The 21099-nt window shown below is 41.7% G+C and overlaps 1 protein-coding gene across 21 annotated transcripts in view; it reads left to right on the top strand.

Moving 5' to 3' along the window:
• Window positions 1-21099, top strand: part of ptprfb (protein tyrosine phosphatase receptor type Fb) — a 193427-nt gene that overhangs the window by 48174 nt on the left and 124154 nt on the right. For all 21 annotated transcript variants that reach the window (XM_078173083.1, XM_078173079.1, XM_033650737.2 and 18 more), the window contains exon 2: window positions 17697-17871. In XM_078173083.1, coding sequence (XP_078029209.1) covers window positions 17772-17871 — 100 coding nt within the window. In that variant the 5' untranslated portion in view covers window positions 17697-17771. The remainder of the gene's footprint in view (window positions 1-17696; window positions 17872-21099) is intronic.

Here is a 21099-nt window from a genome sequence, read left to right as displayed (position 1 = left end):
TCATTCAATCTCTCTCCCCATCGGATTCCTCAAAAGTAATTATGGGCTGAGCATATGGATTTTTCCATAGAACTTGATTTCTAATCATCGTTGAATTGGGTGATGTGTAATGGCCTGTTAACGCATGATGGATCTGCTTAATCACTCTAGTCCCAGTTGGGACATGAAAGGTTGCTTACAATCACAGATCAATGTCTGTGAAGGCGATTGTGTCAGCGGAACCAGACATTTGTCTATGACGCATACTGTAAGTCAACAGAAAACCTGCTGGCATTTGTTGGGTCGTTGAAGTTCAGGGCTCCCATGCTGTACCCTAAGTGAAGACTTACTTATGATTATATTCTATATATATTATAGTATATATTACTATATACATACATACTATCATATACTGTCTTTGTTAATCATATTTCTTTTATTATAACAGTTGTTATTGTTGCTTTTGCTGTGCGTCTTTCTCTCTCTGTATGTCTCTCTCTTAACGCAAACACTTAAAGCAGATGGCTTCCCACTTAGAGCCTGATTCTGTTTGAGATTTTTGCCCTTTAAAAGTAGTGTCACCATACTGGAATTTCTAACTTTCATACAGTTGCTTAAAAAGTATCGAGATTCAATACCATTTTCAATTCCATGTTGTTTGGTTTGTTCACCACTCCGTGACATGCACGTTCGTGTCTAGCAGGCGGAGGCGTTGATCTCCCCCCCCACCCTCTGCTCTCTCACTAAGCAGCCTCCCTCTGTCTCCTCTCACTCAGCCACGTTCAGCCTCGATCTCGTCAGCATGCACCACACACGGGCTGTCTCCCCCCCACACCTCGCAATTGCATCGTCATTTAAAAAAGACACAACCAACAAAAGAAACAACCCTTCTATCCGTGGTGGGCGATTGGATTGCCCATCGGCACAACCCTAGTGTGTAGGATTTAGTGGCATCTGGCAGTAAGGTTGCAACATTGCAACCAACTGAACCTTCTCTCGTATGCCAAGCATGTAGGTGAACTATGTTGGCCGATGCAAAAGCGCAAATGGCCCTATTTAAAGCCAGTGTTTGGTTTGTCCATTCTGGGCTACTGTAGAAACAACATGGCAAACTCCATGGTAAAGGACCCACTCTGTATGTAGATATGAATGGCATTCTAAGGTCATGAAAACAAAGGTACTTATTTTTAGTTTTAGGGGATTATACACTAATTAAACCATAGTTATTAATATGCTCTAGTTCTGCCAATACATCCCACAAAATCCATACACACTGGACCTTTAAAAGGAAGTCTTTCTTTGCCGTCATCGCCAAGTGCTTGCCGACGGGGAAATTGAAGTGAATGGTCTACACCTGCTCTATATAAAAAGTGTCAGAAGATAACTTTAGTTTTGATTTGGCACTGTATAAATAAAACTGACATGACTTGACTTAGGTGTCAGACTTTAAAATGCACGCAGAGGGAAGTTTCTCATTTGTTTTTTGTGTCAGGATTTGTTGCCTGATGGTGACAAGGTTGTGAGCTGTTGTTTTATGATGACAAGGCCTAATTGTCAATCCTGTGTTCTGTACTAAATAACATGTTTATGCAGCTAGGAGGGGAGTGTGCCAGATATGTCCTGCATAATGTGCAATGTCAATCAGAGGCCACCGCCTGTGTGATGTCTTAGCTGTGCTGATAGTCACTTTTTTGTCTCAGTTGTGACACTTCTTTCTTGCAGACAGTCGCTCATTCATTGTGACAGGTGCTGAGGAGAAAGTTGAGAAAAAAGGGCTTCTTTACCACTAAAATCAGCAGTGTTTTGACAAGACCGCTTTTCCTCAGTTGCCCCAAGCAGAGAACTTATTTGATTGAACTGGGTCTCTGTCTAAGCTTTGACATCCACACAGGCTTGCTAAGTACATGTTAAGGGTTTGACGCAAGATCATATTCAAATAAACAGTTTTATTTTAGAGAAGGTGATGTTATTTTTGTTGCCAATTAGTGGTAAATAGAAATTGTCCTGTGAAAACCCACAGTCTCTGTGCATTGTAGCTCAGTGTAACTTTAGCTCTCTTTAAAGTGAATTAAAGTGGATCATAGTGCCCAGGCTTAGATGATATTCAGCACTTTTCTTACCTTCTGTCCTCTTCTGTACTCTTTTGTACATTATATATTCTACTCTGCATTTTAAATGTATCTATCTACATTTTATGCCCAGTTATAGCTAGCCATCATTTAAACCTTAGCTCTATGCATTACAGCCATGGGTTTCTCAATGGGAACACAAATCCGCTTTGTCGGAGAGGACATTTCCCCCCTTGCACAAAACTCATTTCAATTCCACATCATCCCATTACGCCTCCACATTGATTGAAACAGCCTCCATTTTCAGGGGCAGCTGCATTTTTTTGTACTCTGTATGTATGACAAGGCCAAAGCTTATGCTTTTGTATGTGAAATGTGCAGCGATGCAGGTTGGAGACATACGGTGACCATGGCAAATATAAATTCTGCCATGCATCAGGCTATTTATGAAAAATAGGCCCCTGGGGATCACTGATGTTGCTGTGTTGCATGGTACCTTGATGTTATATCACTGAATTACTGTATGATACCCAGCTAAAAAAAATTCTATAGTTTTTTTTCTGCGGAGAGACAAGGTCAGAGCGGTTGCCTGTGGACTGTCATTAAAGGGAATTAAAGGTTGCGGCTTTACCTTGCTCCTGAGTGCGAGGGGATAACTGATGCTAAACTGCAGTAAAGCAAATAAAATTGAATGTAGGTTTGATTTATTTGGTGCTTGGTTCTGGGAGTATAGTCATGTGGCTGATTTATCCCTCTGCCTCCACCACCGCCCTTGTTTACTCAGCCTCCCAATTTCTACAAATGCCTGGCTTAGACTCGACATTCTACTTGATTACTTTATCAGCCTTCCTGTCACTTCCTCCAAAGTTATGACTTGTTTTCCAACAGTCCACTGCTGCTGATCTCACATAGCCGCAAGTAGTACTGGCCTCTCACTATCAATAAGATGTCATATAACTGAATTATTAGTCTTCGCAGCCTTGGCTACCCATACACAGACTCGGACATTCTCATGCTACTAGCATCTGAGAGTATAGCCTGCGTGTTTCACGTTTTGGTGCCTTTAGCATCAGTTTGGCTTTTGTTCATCTTGTGGTTCATCCTCAAATGCAGGCAATGACTCTTCTTCCTGCAGAACTCTTTGGTCCCTGGCTTGTTTTGGGAAGATGGATGGAGATTCATTTAGTTTCATTATAATGCCTGACTTATTTATAGCCTGCCTGTGCAGCGCCTGTTGGCCCACTGTGGCCCTGTAAGGATGCTGGGGGCTGAGGCGTTGATGAAACATTCCTGTGCCCAGGGGGTATTCTCTGAGGAGAGCGCTGCTTGTTTAAGGGAGGGCAGCGGGGTGACAATGCAAGAACCACGGGCAAGGCCACTGAAATCTAATTCCACAAGCTCTGCCTAGCTACAGCATTCCTGTTTGAGAGCTTTCACCGATCAAAAGTCTTGCACTGTGGGGGTGTCGGGCTATGTAATAATACCACATAGCCTAACAACATGGGGAATACTATATAATTTGGTATGGTCCTATAATAGTAGGTACCACAAAAAAAAAGAAAGGGGGAGCTTGCTTGGAAAAAATAGCTCCCTGAAACACACTTTCATATTTTACTTATGCACAGTTTGGAGTTTGTAGTTCCACAGCACCAATCCCAAACCTTTATCTGGATCTCCCCCTTCAGCCTCAGAGATTACCGCTTCACAACCCTGGAGCAGGGATGCTGTCTGCCTGGTAATTTGATGGCTAATCCCCTGCCTCTTCCCTACAAATCTCTTCCCTGATAAAGGGGTTGCTTCTACATTAGTAAACATGGGAGACTTGGCTGCCTAGGCTGACAGTCAGACAAGAGGACTGGTTGAGGAGAGGGGAAGTCAAGGGATAACCAGTTTCCTCTTTATAGCTCATAGGAAAGCCCCTTTGCGTCTCATGCTTGGAAACTCTGTTTAAGATAGACAGTTAAACCATGGAAATGCCTTTAAGCTTGTAAGGCGGATTTTATGTATGAGGTAAATAATGCATTGTACATTTTTCCACATGTTGGCCATTGCATGAAAAAAAATAACCCTTGGTCAGTATTTTATGAGGTTAATGGTTTTAATGGGTTGATGGCGAGTTGTGAATGTATTGTACTTTCCGTGTTTCCGAGTGTTACCGTACAGTCCATTGTTAATGCACATTCATTACCTTTTTGACCCGAATATGTTATCCTAATGATCACTGCAGTACTGCCACGGCTAGACATGATGGCTCACTTAAAAGGAATTCACTTCCTCTGATCTTTCTTCACAGGCTTACACTGGGCTGTATGGACTGACTACGTGACAGAGCATTGCTAGATTGCAGGCTGTAATCCTCATAAGAGTTTTATTGGGGCGTGTTAGCCTATGCCCCCTACGTGAGTTCTGTTTCCTGGAGGGTTGTCCAGCTCCTGTGATGGTGCATAAACAAACCACTAAGCCAGGGAATCAAAAACTGACGCCCTGAGCCCAAACACACTCAACAAAGTTTAACAGGAGCTGGCAAGATAGCATTTAACCAGTCTATGGAATAACTTCAGCTTGATGACTGCAACATTGGCTGTGATGGCTTTTCATTTGCTGACCTGACAGAGGCACTTTAGGTGTCAGGGTGGATCAGGTGGTGTGAGTGACAGGTCCTGTCCCTGCATGTCTCTGTATATGTGTAACGGCCTGGTGTTCAGTCTAATCGTTGTCAGAGACTGAGATGACACGTCAGGAAGAGTTTGGTGAGATTTCTGTTTTCAGCACATCACGGACTGGTCAAACATCACAACTATACAAATGGACTGTAGTGAGGGCTCCTAGTTTTGCGTGTTTGTGCTCTTTTTTTTGTTTGACTTTGTCATCATTTGAAAATGCAAGCACGACACTTTTACCCACACATCTGTGAACAACATATGTAGTATATATTATTCAGTCTTAGCACTAGCTCTGCTGTTACTTAGGGCTCTTAAAGGGATACTTTGCATATTTGCTGGCTCTAGGACTGTTGCTTGAACAACGGATTGCAGTTTCGCAGTTTTGCATACAAACCAAATACAAACAGAGAAATCTGTTGCTGTATTGCCTATTCTCGCCTACAGTGTCTTCAGAAACATATTCTAGTGCAAGAATTTGTCAACAGGAAGTGGGTGCCACACTGTTTCCTGTATTATAAAAACGTAGGCTGGAAATACTGAGATCAAATGGTAAAACTAAGCAGTACCAATCAAATAAGAACCAAGATTGTAATAATGCATTGCCTATTTCTCGCCTAAAGGTTTTTCAGAAATATTTCAGCTCACTTTTAACTGTAAATCGAGATCATTTGTCACCACCCGGCTGCCATATTGTTTCCTGTGACAAAACGGGCAAGCTCGCATTACATCACCCACCAGCGGGAGTGTTTTGTGATCCGGTGTAGTGCAATGCATTCTGGTAGTTTTAGGTTTTCTACCTCCTGAGCAAAAGCCACAGCCCTTTTCCTCTGTTTTCTCTGGTTGTAAAGCACCAATTTAAAAAGTGTTTGTGTCTTTTTCATGCATAGACTATGAAAAGACCATCTTTACAGCAGTAAAATACTTCTTTAATTTGTTTTTCAAAATTTCATTAATTTTTTTTTTTTTAACTGTTACAGATTTTTCCATTAATTGTTCCAGTTTATTTTCTAAAGGTAGCATCTCTGGCATCTTCTATTTTTGCTCTTCTTTCACAGAACACTTGATCTAAATTCCAGGTGGCTTGATTGGATGTATCCGGGCCCTTGTCAAGATTTTATTATTTATTTGTTTTTGGTGAAGTGGATTCTCACCAAACTATATGAGTAGTCAGTAAAATCCAATGACTCCCAGTCAATTTAGAATTTCTCTAACTGGATGTGTCCAAGAGATCTGTGTGTATGTGCTGTGTGTGTCTTGTTAGCTGAGCTGCACAACAGTGACTCTACACTGGTGGTAATTGATAGTCTGGAGGCTGTCTCAGCTGCAGGTAAATCCTATCTGCAGCTGTACTGTGAGGGAGAGGGGTGGGGTAGAGGAGAGAGTATAAATAAGTCTTCCAAGGACTAAGGATTTCAGAATAACTAGAGGGGATGTTGGAGGGAAAGAGGACGAGGAGAGCAGATAGCAGGGCTGAAAGACAGGGTGATAGTGGGAGAAATGTTTAATATGGCAAAGGTTTCCCGTCGCAGATAGTTGAAATTTCTCCAAGATTGCACTGGCTTAAATGTACATTTAGGCTGCATTTTTCTCAAGAACATTGCTCTGAAGAACAGTGTGTTACCCCATGTCATCTTTGTTCTGTATCCATTGCTTGCCCAGTACATGAAGCCAAGTGCCGAGGCTTAAGAGTGGCTTTCGCCTCTTTTAAAACGCTTCCATCAGATTGACAGAGTGAAATTCAGTCCTATGCTTTGCCCAGGGAGATGTACTGTAGAGAGAGAGCAAAAACGGGTAGAGCGCGAGAGAGATTGGTCCCAGTGAGAGATTCATAGGTAGTAATGAGGGCGTTGGTGGAGTGCAAGTCGTCGTGTTGTGGCTCTGGCCTGTCAGTATAATGGACCTCGCTAGTCAGCTGGCAATCGATTGTACTGCTCACAACCTCGTGTGCCTGTTGTTCTTCACTCTTCCTGTCTGTCAACCTGCCACCCAGAGATGGAGGACGAAGCAGAATCCTCTCCCAGACGACAGATACAGTGTCCAGATACTTTCTCATTACCTGAAAGGTGGCATGAGGTGAGGAGTAGAGGGAGGCAGGTCTGACTCCACATTTCCGGCTAATGCAACTTAAAGAAAATGCCTCAGGAGTAACATCCAAATGAATGCCTGTTTGTTTTTGGCTGGTATCTGTCAGTCCTCAGTTGGTTTATTAGCTGGCACCAGATTTCAGGATGATGTCAGAAAGACGTTGAACAGATGTCAAATTTTGGTTAGACTGAACAGTATTTGAAATGCTTTACAATGTTAGAATTTACAGTTGTGTGGATGTTAACATCAGGATGTTTCCCTTCAGTTTTGTTCTCTATAACTTACGACTAAATGTCGTCATTCTACATCAAGATGACGTTAGCATGAGATGTTTGGAGAACGCTGGATAGTAGTTATCAACACAACTTCAAACCAACAATAAATCAGCATCTAATGATGTTGGTAACCAACTGGGTTGACTTGTGTTATTTTATTGTTGCTAATTATACATGTTTGTTATTGATGAATTGATCAAGATTTTTGTGTTTAGCTAAAATGTAAGAAAGTAGGTGAAAGAGCCTATCAAAAATCTTTCAGAGCCAAGGGGTTGCTTTAAAATTTCTTGTTATGTTTAAAAAAGTTCACAAGTTCACACATTTGAGAAGCTTGAAACATATGGTATATTTTCTCAATGATTTACTAAAACAATAAGTCAATGATCAAAAATGATTTCAGATTGACTTTCTATGGGGTTTTATTTTTAAATCAGCAAAGCAGATGTTTTTGTTTTTTGGCTTGATAAAGGATGTACTAGATTCAATATGATGTTGATTTATTTTCTATCAACAGAACAAGAACATTTGGGGGCATCTGCCTCTGTTACTGCAGAAATACATTTGCTTGCTCTGCTCATATCATGTAGGACAAAATATTGGATTAGGCGCTCAGTAAGAACAGTCATGCCAGGTTCGTGGTGAGTTCAGAGGCTACATCTTTGTAGTTCATTACTCTATAGCACAAACATAGTTTTTAGAAGTACTGTACTTGTTTGATGAACATGGTCTAAGCTGAAAGTCCCTGCTTCTCTTGCCCTTTATCGACTTGGCCCTGCATATTCCCCACTCATCTCTTTTACATTTTAAATCCCCAGGCCTCCGGAGAGCAATGGGGATATATGGTTCCATCTGCTCCAACAGACTGGCTCGTGGCTCAGACAGAGAGAAAGAGACAGAGAAGGAGACATGGCCAGGGACAGAGAGAGAGAGAGAGAGAGAGAGAGAGAGAGAGAGATAGGGGATGAGGAAACAGGGGAATGGAGAGAAACACAGACTGACAGAAAGACAGAATGGCTTATTAGACTCTGCCTCTTTTCACTAGTTAGACAGGGGCTGAGAGGATAGCCGTCTGGAATAAAAGGCAGGAGAGAAGTTGGATTAGGACTTGGGGATCCTCTTTTTTCCACATTTGCAGTGGCAACTAACCCATGTTAAATCTGTTCGGTCTTAACTGCTTCAGGTAGACCAGGAGTCTTGAATTCCCTTTGTGTAACACGTAGGTTTTTTGTTTCATGATAGCATATGTTGTGTGTGCTTTTTAGATTCCTCCAAACACGTTTTTAATCAAGGGGTCCTCCTTTCTAAATAGGACCTTATGCTTCGGCCCAGACGCCAGCAGGTCCAGTGTTTCTGTTTCCCACCACAAATGCTTGGTTATATAGGAAGTGCTTTTCTCAGCCTTTGCCGAGTTAGTCTAACCCTTCCCTGTGTCAACACTGGGTTTTATTCCTCTGTTCCTTGGACCACAGAGGGTTGTTTTCCCTGCGTCTTTTACATGCTCTGTTGTAGGGTGAAATAATAAAACCACTGTGTCAATATACAGTTTCATCCGCGCGTTCAGCTCTGACTGAAGCCAAACAGGCGCAAAACCATCCAGTGCAATATGAATATTTTGGAATTTTTTTGTGTCATAAAGTGAACGTAGGCTACAACTGCATGTCCTCACCTCTGTGTTTAGTAGCGATGGGCGATAAGGGAATATTGTTGCTGACAACAGTTCTTCAGAGTTAGATTTGCATAAAAGGATGTAGTGAGATAAAGGGCTGCTTTCATACTTGCAGTTTGACAGGCACAAATCATCCACCCAGTACCCATCAGCCACTGAATGACCACTATTTTGACCAGTAGCCAAGGCAGTGCATAGCAGTCTGGCTAATCCTTCCGCTGCCAATTTGAATGTTCCTAGTATGAGTAGGCAAATCCTAATTACTGTAAAACTGTACATGTGCGTGCGATGGCTGGGTGTGCAATATGGATAAACTTGTTGATAAAACAGCCAATAGGTACCAGGACTCTGTTTTTGCTAATTTGGTGAATTAAATACCTGACAAATCAAGGCATTTGATTACATTGATGAAAGAAATCATTAAAATCCAATATTGCCTTAAAGCAGTTCTGCTCATTGATTTGCATCATTGTCTCCAATTACCAGGCATATTAAATGGATGGAAAGTGTATAGTGAATTCTCTGCCAGTCTAACAGTATACTTCCATATATATCCCAACCTTAGTATAAAGTGCTGTGACAAAAAAATCACCAGAGTTGCTGCTCTGTCATTGAGTACTGGGGCCACAGCTTGGGTCCCATGTAGACCCTCATGGAGGGTCCTTGTTGGCCAAAGAGCATCACTCTCAGCCCGTTACAGTCACTAATCTGGCCTGACACCAAGCTGATTTACAATACCCCCCTACCCTAAGCACTGACTCACTAGAGGTAATTGATTTAGAACAGTGTAGACACCTGCTGAATAGTATGAAGCCCTCAAAACCCCCCTCCTGCCCTCTTTTACAAAGTAAGGCCCAATATCCTCACCTCAGCTCCACCTGTAGAAAATAAATACACTCAAACCCAGAGACAAAGGGAAGGTTTCTTTCCTTGTTGAGCAATACTAATGAGAAACCCTGTGTATACAGCCTGTTTTCAGTTTGTATTGCATTCCATATTCTTCCATGCTCTTTTGTAGCTCTACAGTGTTTAATTTTTCAAATATTTCAGCCTTTTCCGGTTGCTAAAGATCCAGCCATGGTGTATTTGTGGATTGAGCTGAGCTCAAACAACTGGCCCTGTTCGGCCATCTATTGATCTACGGAGCTCTGTATTTGCCAGACTTTCTGCTCACATGCCTTCACTCTGTTTGTCTTTTCCTGGCGGAGACAAGGCTTTCTGCCCAGGGGGTGGTGGGGGTGGGTAGCTGAAGTCGTGGTGTTAGGGGAGGAGGAGGGGGTAGTCCATGCCTTCTGTGCTGCCTGCCTAGTCATTTTATGGCACCATCTGTCCACAAGCAAACCGTCAAGTGGTGACGTCTTTCCCATCTTTCTTGCTTGACAGTGTGAATTTCCTTTTGATATATATGCACATCTGCTGTTGAGAATGTGTCTCAGTTTATATTGCTAATTTAATGTTTGGCCATAGCACAGAATCATTCTTAATTATGCAGTAATTCATTTGTAGAACTCTCTCAAATGTAAACAAGCGCAAATATTAAAACTTTTTTTCATTCTTACAAGGGTAACTAGGGCAAGGCTGTTGGCTGAGTAAATTTTTAGAGACCCTGAATTGAATACGAAGGTTTGTTATTTTATCATTCTCCATTAGTTTTTATTTAGGCTCTACCTTTGAGGTTGTCCAGAACAACAACAATAAGATGTTTTATTTATATACCATTTAAAACAGTGATGTCACACAATCAACAGAGATAAAAGCAAAGAACATTTTAGTAGGAGAAAGGGAAACAGCAGTAATTTATAAGCAAAATTATGTTCATCATAAATTTAAAGGAGCATTGTGTTGCATTTTGTGGCATTTAGCAGTAACAATTGCAGATTGCCACCAGCTGAAATTCCTCCCATGTGCCAAGCATAAACTCCCAGTCTGGATTCCTTTAGTGTTCATTGTTCAGGAGGTTTTTACCAGGAGCCAGAATGTCCACAGAGGTCTCCTCCTCACTAATACAAACTGACCAGATGATTAAAATGTTACGAATCAGTGTTTCACTGGCACTTTAAGGCTCATCGCAGAAAGGCCACTAGCTCAGCTCCTGCTAATGTGTGCGCACCTTTTTTCTTGGATAACTTAAGATCTAGTTGTTCAGAGTTTTTTTTTTTTACCAGGAGCCGAAATATCTGCAGAGGTCTATCCCTCACCAAAACAAACAGACTTGTACATGTAAACCAGTAAAAACACTGATTACAGCAATTCCAGGTAAAAAATAGATGTTTTTCTCAATGTTGTGCGGCTTGTCATGGAGGGGTTGCTAGCCATGGTGACTAACGCAAAAACACGAGTGGCTCTATCTAGAACCAGTGTTTGGTTTGTTTGTTCTCGGCTAGTGTAGAAACATGGCAGTGCAACACGGGTCAAAGTTAATGAAAATATGTCGATTCTTATTTTCAGGGGATTACACACTCAAGAAAAAATTACATTTTATTCAATTTCTGCCAATAAATCCTCCTTAATCCAACACACTGGACCTTTAATACCCATGATAATTAATATCACTGTCAAAATCAAGATCAGAGTGCTAGGATGTTAACAAAGGAGATGAAATGAATGAACAAAAGAAGTCATGAACGTAAAAGTATGGTTTAAGAAATGAAAGATGTGTCCTGCTTTGTATTGTTGAGACTATATGATTTTATGAATATTCCATTTAAATTTTCTACCTTAACTGGTTTGTATTCTGTAAATATGGCTTTGACGGTTGGTGCTACTTCAGAGAAAGCTGTTTCATCCACTCAATTGTTTCAGGTATGCACAGCATTGCTTTTATTTGATGAATGTCTGTTTTACATTGAGGCTGCTTTTTGATTTATTGCAGGCCCTTTGCCCAGCACTTTGTAGTGCAAGCCATTTTCTCCTTGCTCTGCAGCTCGACAACGCCAATAATCACTCTCCAATAAATTCAAATGGAAGTGGCACTCTGGTATGTCTCTTCTACTCTGCGTAATACATATCAGTGTAATACATATCACCTTTCATTCCAAGATTGATTTGCAGCCGAAAAGATTGGTAGCCCCCCAGAGGTGATTGTAAATCCCCACTTCAGTGGCAATTTATGGAGGTGCTTGAGTTTTGTTAAATGTTCACTCACCCAGACTAAATGCCAATCGACATTGTATCATATGGGCGAAGCAAATATGCGATGGTCTTTGCATTCTGTTGAGAGGCAAGTTAGTCCCTCGGGACATCATCAGGGGTCTGGTACATGAAGTCCAGCCCTCATGCGTCACCGATTACATCGCAATGCATCATGGAGACTGTGTCATATGTTGTAAATGTCTGCATATATTTCACCGGATGTAGTATTTTAATACGTCATTATTGAAGTGTCTAAAATGAACTGCCTGATGGATTTCTTTGAGTCATCCTCACAAGCAGACACTTGACTCATGTTTTATTACATGAGTGCCTTCATTGTAGGTCAGCATTATCAGTGCTCCTTACTTTCTATTGCGCAACTTAAGGAAGTGCATTTATCCGTGATAGGTGTCTTTCAGTCTCAGCAGAAAGGCGTTAACAATTAACTCTGTGGAATCAGCTTGTAAACAAAAGTGCTGTAAAACCTGATAGGTCACAGGACATTACCCTTTGTTAGGTGAATTTCAATGCAGGGCCTTGTCGCAGCCCTGTAAAATAGACATGCACCATCAAGTCTGTGTATACAGAAAAGCTTTCAGTGTTGGAGGGAAAACCTAATTTTGTTACTTTACACTTTCATTTTACAATACAGGGTTCGTCGGCTTGCAGTAATTCTCCTGGGGTCGTGTGGTGCGTGTTCACCGCAGAGGTATAAAAGGAGCACAGATCTTGTGAGGGTTAGCCTTCTAGGGCATGGAAAACTAATCAGGGGCCAAAACACTGCTGTCGAAATTCAGCTTGTAACTGTGTTTATGGAGCCGTTGCAGGCTGCGCCAACACAAACCTCTCTGGTCTGGGTTTATCACCTCCAGAGACGGCCATGATTAGCTCCCCACACTGCTAGCCATATATCTCAGCTGTCCCACCCAGCCCCCCCCACTCTCAGGATGACCCATTAAACAGAGATGGAGAAAAAGAGAGAACATGAGTAGGAGGGATGGAAACGATGGAGAGCAGAGATGCTACCTGTAGTTAGTGTAATAGTAGTGTTTACTCAGCCTCTGCACTCTCTCTGCACAGCTGTGTCTCGTTTCATCTCGTCATTGTCTGTTTGCAGACTACCAATTCTGTATGGGTGGCCACTCCCTTACCACACACACACAAACACACACTGGGGGTAATGACTTGAATGACAGGCACCTGATGTGGGTGGCAAACAGGCAAACAAGATAGGTGTGTATTATTTGTTGTGTTCCTCTCCCCACTGTACTCGCTCAAAACCTCTTTTGTTCTCTGCAGTTTACCGTTTGAGATGTTCCCAACCCAACGTTCACTTAATTACTCCACTAAACCTCTTTGTTGACTGCCTATAATACAGTGCATATATATACTATACACGCTCTGCATTACTGAGAACTCCCCAGACTCTCAAAACTCCAAAGCCTTCTCTTAAAGGACTTAAAAGAGTAGATACCGTGACGAGTGGCTTGTTGGTTAGGGTTATTGCAACTTCATTATCAATTTAATTACCCTCTGTTCTCTCTTCATAGTATCTGTGTCTTAAGATAAAATGTTGCCATCATAGAGCATACTCCCCATATATAGGAGACATGATCTTGACATCTTGACAAATTGGACACAAGACCCAATGCTGCACCATAATGAATAGCTCTTCCTAAACATTAGCTGATCAGCCAAGGGAGCTTGGAGCTTTAATTTATTAAACACAGCCTTTGCTTTGTGTCTTCAGGTTATAAGTGATAATGAGGTGGAGGGAACTTTGACTTTGTCTTGTCTGTTGTTTTCCTGTATCAGGACTAGGGATATCAACGGTTAACCGTCGATCAGTTAACCACCGAAAATATTTTTGAGCTGTTGTGCATGTCAGTCTATGGGTTAACTTTGCTGCTCTTCAGGTTACGGTTGTCAACCATTTTAGCATTGATAACCATCACTGTTAGCACAGTTAGCAGTGTTAGCACAGCTAGTGATGCTAACATAGTTGACAATCAAAGGAAAGCAGTGTACTCATCTGGACCTGGGGGGAGACAGGAGACTAGCCACCATGTTTTTGTAGCAATGGCAGCAAATGGCGGTAATCGTGAATGAGCTGCGCCACTAGCTAGCTCCAACTTGACCCGGGTGGTGCGCAGTGCAGCCAAGGCTAACCAGTGGAGACCGGAGGGCAGGCAGTGGGCATTATGTTTAGACATGTTAAGGTGGCTAGCCAGCTGTCAGCAAAGCCAACTGAGGTAAAATAAACGACATTAACATCACAAAATATTAAAATTTCACCACCTTTATATGGATAGTGCTTAAAATTCAAGTGCTAAAATTCAACGAGTCAGTGGAGCAGTGGTCTAAAAAGGAAGGCCTCTTGTATTTGACGTCATTTCTTGTTTTGTTTTGTTTTGTTTTGTTTTGTTTTCTTGAAACTTTACCAGTTAATCACAGATTTATGTGTGTCATGCTATCAAAAGCAAAATATGAAACTGACACCCCTAATCAGGGCATTAAATTCTATTCTTCATAAACTAGTTATTCTGACTGTTTAGGACAAAATGAAATCCTAGAAAACTGCTAATAAGAAGGCAACAGAGATAGTTCTTTATACTACAAATGTTGATAGAGTTTTGTCCTCTTCAGACTTTTTTCCTTCTTCATGCAACTTGGAAATAAGTGGAGTTGTACCCGAAATCTCTATTCTCAGAATTGTCTGGTAATTAAATTCAGTTAACATTTTGTTGCTAGAAAGCCATAATTTAATACACTTACCATTCGCTTTAGAACTTTGGTATATGTTGTGACATACTCCTTTATGAAACATGAGTTTGTGCACTGCAGTTTCAAACTGTAATAATTTAGAAAATCTACTCAGCTGTAAAACAATTTAGCTCCTGAATTCATCCTAACTAATTACTGTGATTATTAATTAGGATCTCAATTTCTTGTGAAATAATCTTGATCATCATTTTAGCTGTGATTATGCAGTGCTAACTCCTCATTCTCACACACACTTTCCCGTCTCACTCTTGCACTACTAACCAGGCTTCAGAATTAAATCATTACCAAGACAGATGGATTCACATGCAATCTCACAAGGGCAGACATCCACCCCTACATGTTCTTATTGTTTTTCTCTCGCTCTCCCACATAGTAGCAAACAATGTCTTCCTGTGTGCTGAGCCACTTGCTCAGATTTTGGATCACACTGCACCATTTCCATGTTGATGCCCTGTCCTTCTGTAAGGAGCACTACCGCCACGGCACAAATGTACATAGTGGCAAATGTTGTCCCATAGTATTTGTGTGCAGCTGGGAGGCACCAAGCTGCACTGGGATAAATAAGCAGCTATATAAATAAAGAATAAACCTCGCTCTAGGAATTTGTCTCATTGAAGATGAAAAGCATCTGCCTCTCCCTGGCATCTGCTGTAAAAGATATCCCTCCACCGCCAAGGGTTTGGAGCACGGCGACTAGCCAACTCTATCAGCCTCTCTCACTCACTCTACCCACCAACATGAACCAACGCAACGCTGGCGTACATAAAAATGAGTGTCAAAACAAATTTGTCAGCCAACAAACTTGATGTGAGTTAGACTCATTTTGCAAAGCTAACTTGGGGTATTAAGTTGGGGCCTAAATGTCTTTAATTCTTGCTGCTGAGTGGGGGTGTGATCCAGTTCTTTGGCACCCCGAGCAGTTTATTTGTGTATCTTTTCTTCTCCAGACTGCTACAGCTTAACACACCAACAATGAGCTGCTTTCTCATTAGCAGTGAAGGTGAAGACATAAGGGGAATCTCCCTTACCAGAGGTGTAAATCTATTTTAGCTGCACCATTTCTCAAAAATCCACACGCAGGAAGGAGTATGATACAGCTTGATATGATCACAGCTTGAACTTTCACTGACGATAGATGGTCTTGGCTGCACATAGTGTTTGGAAATACCTTAGATGCAAGGTGTGCTGCATTGGAAATTAGTTTAGTAGACATGAAAGCCTAGAGGCACATTCCTGTAAGTGACAAACGGTGAGGAAGAGCTCGGCCGTCAATGATACCTGTCTGCAACCGTGCCCAGGTGAGGCACCAGTGCCGTGACTCATACATAGCATTCCTTCACATCATTTTACTCAGCCATGCTTGTCTTTTCCTTTGCCAAGTGACTTGTCGGAAGAGGTTAAAGCAGAGCTCGGTTGAAGAAAAGGAAACTCTTGAAATTTTGCTTTCCTAAGATCTCTGCCTAGCGGAGTGTTTTCCTTGGTCTTGTTTCACAAAGAGGGTGGTCAAAGAGGTGCCCGGTGTGTGCGTTTTTTTTCAGTGTTTCCACACGCATTGAAATAGCCACATGAGTAATGGGCTGCTCAACACCTCCACAGGCTTAAGAATGGAAAGGTTTTTTTTCCCACAAGATACTGGAGGCATTGTGTTCCTGACACTCTAACTTATTTAGCTGAACTGAATAGACTAAAGCTGACCGGCCACCCAGCAAGCCTCAAGATATTCCACATTGTGAGCAGCTCTCTTTCTCTTTTCACAAATATCAGCAATCAGTATTGTTTAGCTGCCACTATAAACTCAGCATTGAGACTGAACAGACGAGCTGAGAAAGTTTTCAATTCAATTCCAATAGCCCTCTTGTAAAAGCTTTATACAGAATCATTGTCAGGGAGCCCTTGAAGACAAAAGTAGGCTTACTTTAAAACTTTTAAAACTTTTCTCATTTTGGTTCATCTTTTCTGAAGTCCTTTGGAGATACTGCTTTAATTCCATCAAAAGAGAGATATCTATCCTTACCATATTGTGGTCTGCTTTACAGCGTTATGATTACTCATCACAGATGGCCATGGGCAAGAGTGTAGGGATAAGAAATTTAGTTAGCTCAATTTATGGGGATACACAGTTACTTTGTTTATAATAGCATTAGACAGCAAAACTGCAGGCTATAACAAACTTAAGGTCATATATCAGAATCTTATCAGCCGGCTTAGTCATTTCCTACACTAAATCTAATTCCTGAAAAGACAAAGAATCAATGCTTGGGTGGTTTAATTTTTCCGTGACAGCCTCTGTTTCCGTGTCTCCGCCCACTACTTAAGACGATGAAGCAACGCTTTCTGTTTTATTGTTCGGTTAATTATGGTTAATTTGTGGTACACCTGCTGCTGCTTTGTTGACCAACCATGTCCCCCTTGGGGGTGTGCGTCGTATGCTAAATGTTTATATATGTATGCATGTTCTCATAATATGAGATCATGGCACTTTGTGTGATTTGAGCCCATCTGGAAGACACAGTTTCAATTTCTTAATGGGGAACATTAAGTGGGTGGCGCTCCTTTGGGAGTACTGTTTAGGAGGTCCTCTGGGTTTTTAACTGATCCCCATTGTGAGAGGAGAGCTGAGAAGCTTAATCCTGCGTCCTGACCTCCCCTTTGTTCTCGTTATTTCTTCCCATGATTTCTCTGTGTTGCACTGTACTGCATTTGCTTCCTGACTCTTCTGCTGATGTAGTTTGCGTGCTACAGACGCTCACTTCACTTGTGTTTTCCCCTGCCCCGAGCAGGATTTTGTTGTGGGTATTGGGCGCCTTGTTGATCAAGACCAAAGATCTGCAATGTTGCGTGCTGTTGTTTTCTTACAAGTGTTAGGGTTAGGGTTTCTTACAAGTATACACAATTTATGTCTCCTTTGGTTCTGCTGTGCTACTTGCTTTTGATATTTCTGCTTTACACTGTTATTATGCTCATTCAAATATATGCAAATATATAGTGGGTTTGAATACTAATGTTTCTGTACTCCTGTTCTGCATGTGTTTTTCTCTCCCAGGTGTTAGTCTTTGATCCTGTCAGAGTGGGACGTGTCTAGCAGGGGACTGAGGAGGGAGCAGTGCCAACTTGGAACATGGTGCCTAATATTCACCTGGCAGTGCCCCTCCTGCCCAGAGGGGCGTTGCTGTTCCTGCTTCTACTCAGCTGCATAGTGTGCTCCTCTCAGGCAGACAGTAAGTAACCTTTTTCACCTGTGAAGTCCTGCCTTGGTTCCTGTACAATCTGATAATACCTTAAGCTTCATAAGTATTTTGACAGTAAGAGCATTTAAGCCCCTCATTTGCTCCACATATAGTGAAATATACACACAATGGGAGGTTAAAAGCAAGTTTTCTTAGAGTGATTTCTAGTCTATTACTGTACCTAACCTAGCGATCAGTTGAATAAATACAGCCCTTTTGTGAACGTTCTCCTCATTTAAAGGGACTGACTGTAAAATGTAAAGTTGAATTTAACCCACCACATTGACGCACATTGCTCAAATGTATTCGCGGTTAACACGCTTTCATGCTGTGCAGTGCAGAGCTTCATTTAAAATAGAATATAGATTCAATTTACATTTGCTGTCTTTAGTGGATTCCAACAAACAGAAATAGCAGCTCATCAAATGCATGTCCCAAAGTATAGGGAGCTTTAGCATTTGCACTAAAAATAAGCGCACACTGCACAAAGTGATGCTCCATCGGCCTCTGTGCCCGGCTGTCAATCTGAATGACGGTTTTGGCTGGGAGAAGGCGCTCAGAGAGATGTGTCACCATCGCTGCGCCTTTGGGTCTCGGGGGCAGCCAAGAAGCACTGCCCTGCCGAAGACGGGGTCAGGGACAGAATTAATTCAGCACATGACCTCACCTACAGTACTGTCATGGGGTCACTGTAATTCAATTATACCCTAACCCCTCCCATTCCCCCACCCGACCACGCCAACTGCTCTGTGCTTTCATACAAGGGTCCAGCAGGATTTGTTTTTCTGTACCCTTTGCCTTGTATCACTCAATCCTGTGTTATCATCTTCGTCTCTTGCGGTGTGTCTCGGGTTTTGCACAGTATCAGTATCAACTTGACCTTGCAGAAAAGTTTTGCACTCCTGTCTTTTTTCTTGTGGTCTGGCACGACTGTCTTTGCTCTGCCTGTAATGTGATCAGACCAAATCAAACCTAGACTGGAGCAGTAGTGCTTAAGTAAGGCTTAAAAGATGTGGCCCACTGCACTGGATCCATCCCCAGACTTAAACAGAGAGTGATGTATTTGACTCAAGTCCATTCCTGCTGGTTTTCCTATGCAACCAAAACTACTGCAATATGTTACAATATGTCTAGTCCCTCTGTTGCATCCTGATATGAAATAAATACTTGGAATAATAATAATTACTTAAGAATTCAAATGAAGCATGAATGGCTGGAGGAAATAAATTAAAAAACTATAAGACAAATTTTGGTCCCTTGACAAAGCAAGATCTGCAATGTCAGTATTTTTTTTATTGGATGTACACCATGTTTATTGTCATGTCATGTCATGTACCTGTGTTGTTCTATGCCTGCCTTTTAATTGCCATCAAGGGGATGCATGGAAGCGACTCAACTCCATATGCTTTTTTATTAGAGATCATCAAGAAAAAAAAGGTAATGTCTAGGGCATTAGAGGTGCCAAGATATTATTCAAATGTGCTGAGTCTGTCAGATGCCCAGTGCAGCACAGAACTTGGATGCCACCCCGATTATTAAGCTGTGCCGCTATTGTGCTGTTTTTAATCTGTATTGTGCAGATAGCTACATACTAAGGTGAATATTAAGAACATATTCTGTTATGGTTTGTTATGGTTGTCTCTGCAGTATTTTATGCATTTAGGACATGTTGGCCATCTTCAGTTGCCATTTTTCCAAACAATACAGAGATATTTAAAGGTTTGCCTGTAAGATATATTAGGGAATATAGGGGGCATTTATTGGCAGAAATGGAATATTATATAATAACTCAGTTTACTTAAGCTTATAATCACCTGAAAATGAAAAAATAATACGTTTTTATACCACAGAATGAGCATTTATATCTACAAATGGAGCAGATCCTCTTCCATTGTGTCTGCTGTGTTGTTCTACAGTAGCCCAGAATGCACCAACCAAACACTGGTATTGGATAGGGCCATTTACGTTTTAGTGTTGCCCACCGCAGTTTACGTACACTTAGCAGACGGGAGAAGTTTCATTGGGTTGCAATCTGCAACCTCTGCCGCTAGATGCCACTAAATCCTACACCCTGGACCTTTAAGAAAACACACCTCTTGCTAGCTTGTGTCCTACTGTGTTCAGTTCTGTTAACAAAGGGTTAATTTGGACAATGTTCTACAGTGTCTTTACTTTAGTTAATCTGGTCTCTTTGCTCCCTGCCTCTCTGTCTCAATGAGAGCAAGATTTCCCTGGTCTCTAATTTCGGTAATCATATCATTTACGGATAAAAACCCAGAGCCAAGCATTTTAATTAACAGACAAAGATACTCTACTGTGACAAGCTGGCACAAGCGTTTTTATTGAAGATACACTCAAGCACTGTTACATCAATGATGAACTTGAGAGACGATGGAATTTTCAGCTTAAAGGAAGATTAAACAAACTTACAGAGACTCTCAGAAAAGCCTGGCTCTGGTCCGAGGTTAAGCTATGGTTGTAGTTTAATGTAAGCACACATGGGAAAAGGCCCAGACCTGCTATTACGCAGACTGTAAAGCAAACAGAATTAAAATAAGACAGTTGGGGGGCAAAAATAACACCTACCACTAATGGCAGGGTTGCGTGCATGTGATGCCTGTAATTTGTATGCAACTTAGTTATGTGAACTTGATAGTTCTGGTTTGGACTTCCTGTATTACAGGGCAGACACCAGACAGATATTATGGGCGGGGTGCCTGGCAAGTTTCTGATTACATGGGTTCAGTCTGGTGTCCTTGTCTCCCCCTTAAAAAAGTTGAGCAGGCAAGGCAACCACAGGTAGCAAACGTGAGCAGTGTCAGGCCTTCTCCTTCGATACAAACTACAGTATTTTCTATTCTCAGTGCAGCGTATGTGGCTACATTTTAAAGGTTGTTGTCATATTGTTTGTTTGTTTGTAAACTTAAGATGATGCAATTAATCATGATTTAGAAGCACAAATAAGAACAAGAAACCCGCCACCACCTCTATCAACATTATAGCCCTGTGACATCATTCATTTTATATCGTCATTGACTAGGCACACAATACAGTGTGATTACTCTGAGTGCTGATCGCAGACATCTCATCGATCCCCGGGGAGCTTGGCCTAATCAACCAGCTCTCTATACAGCCTCCTGGTACACAATAGGCCCCTGGCCCACAAGGTCAGCCTCAAAGTCATACATACCCAGCACTTAGATGTAATGGTTATCTTTT

The sequence above is a fragment of the Epinephelus lanceolatus genome, chromosome 12 (genome assembly GCF_041903045.1).
Source record: "Epinephelus lanceolatus isolate andai-2023 chromosome 12, ASM4190304v1, whole genome shotgun sequence".
In the NCBI taxonomy this organism is placed as follows: Eukaryota; Metazoa; Chordata; class Actinopteri; order Perciformes; family Serranidae; genus Epinephelus; species Epinephelus lanceolatus.
This window is presented reverse-complemented; position numbering and strand designations above follow the sequence as displayed.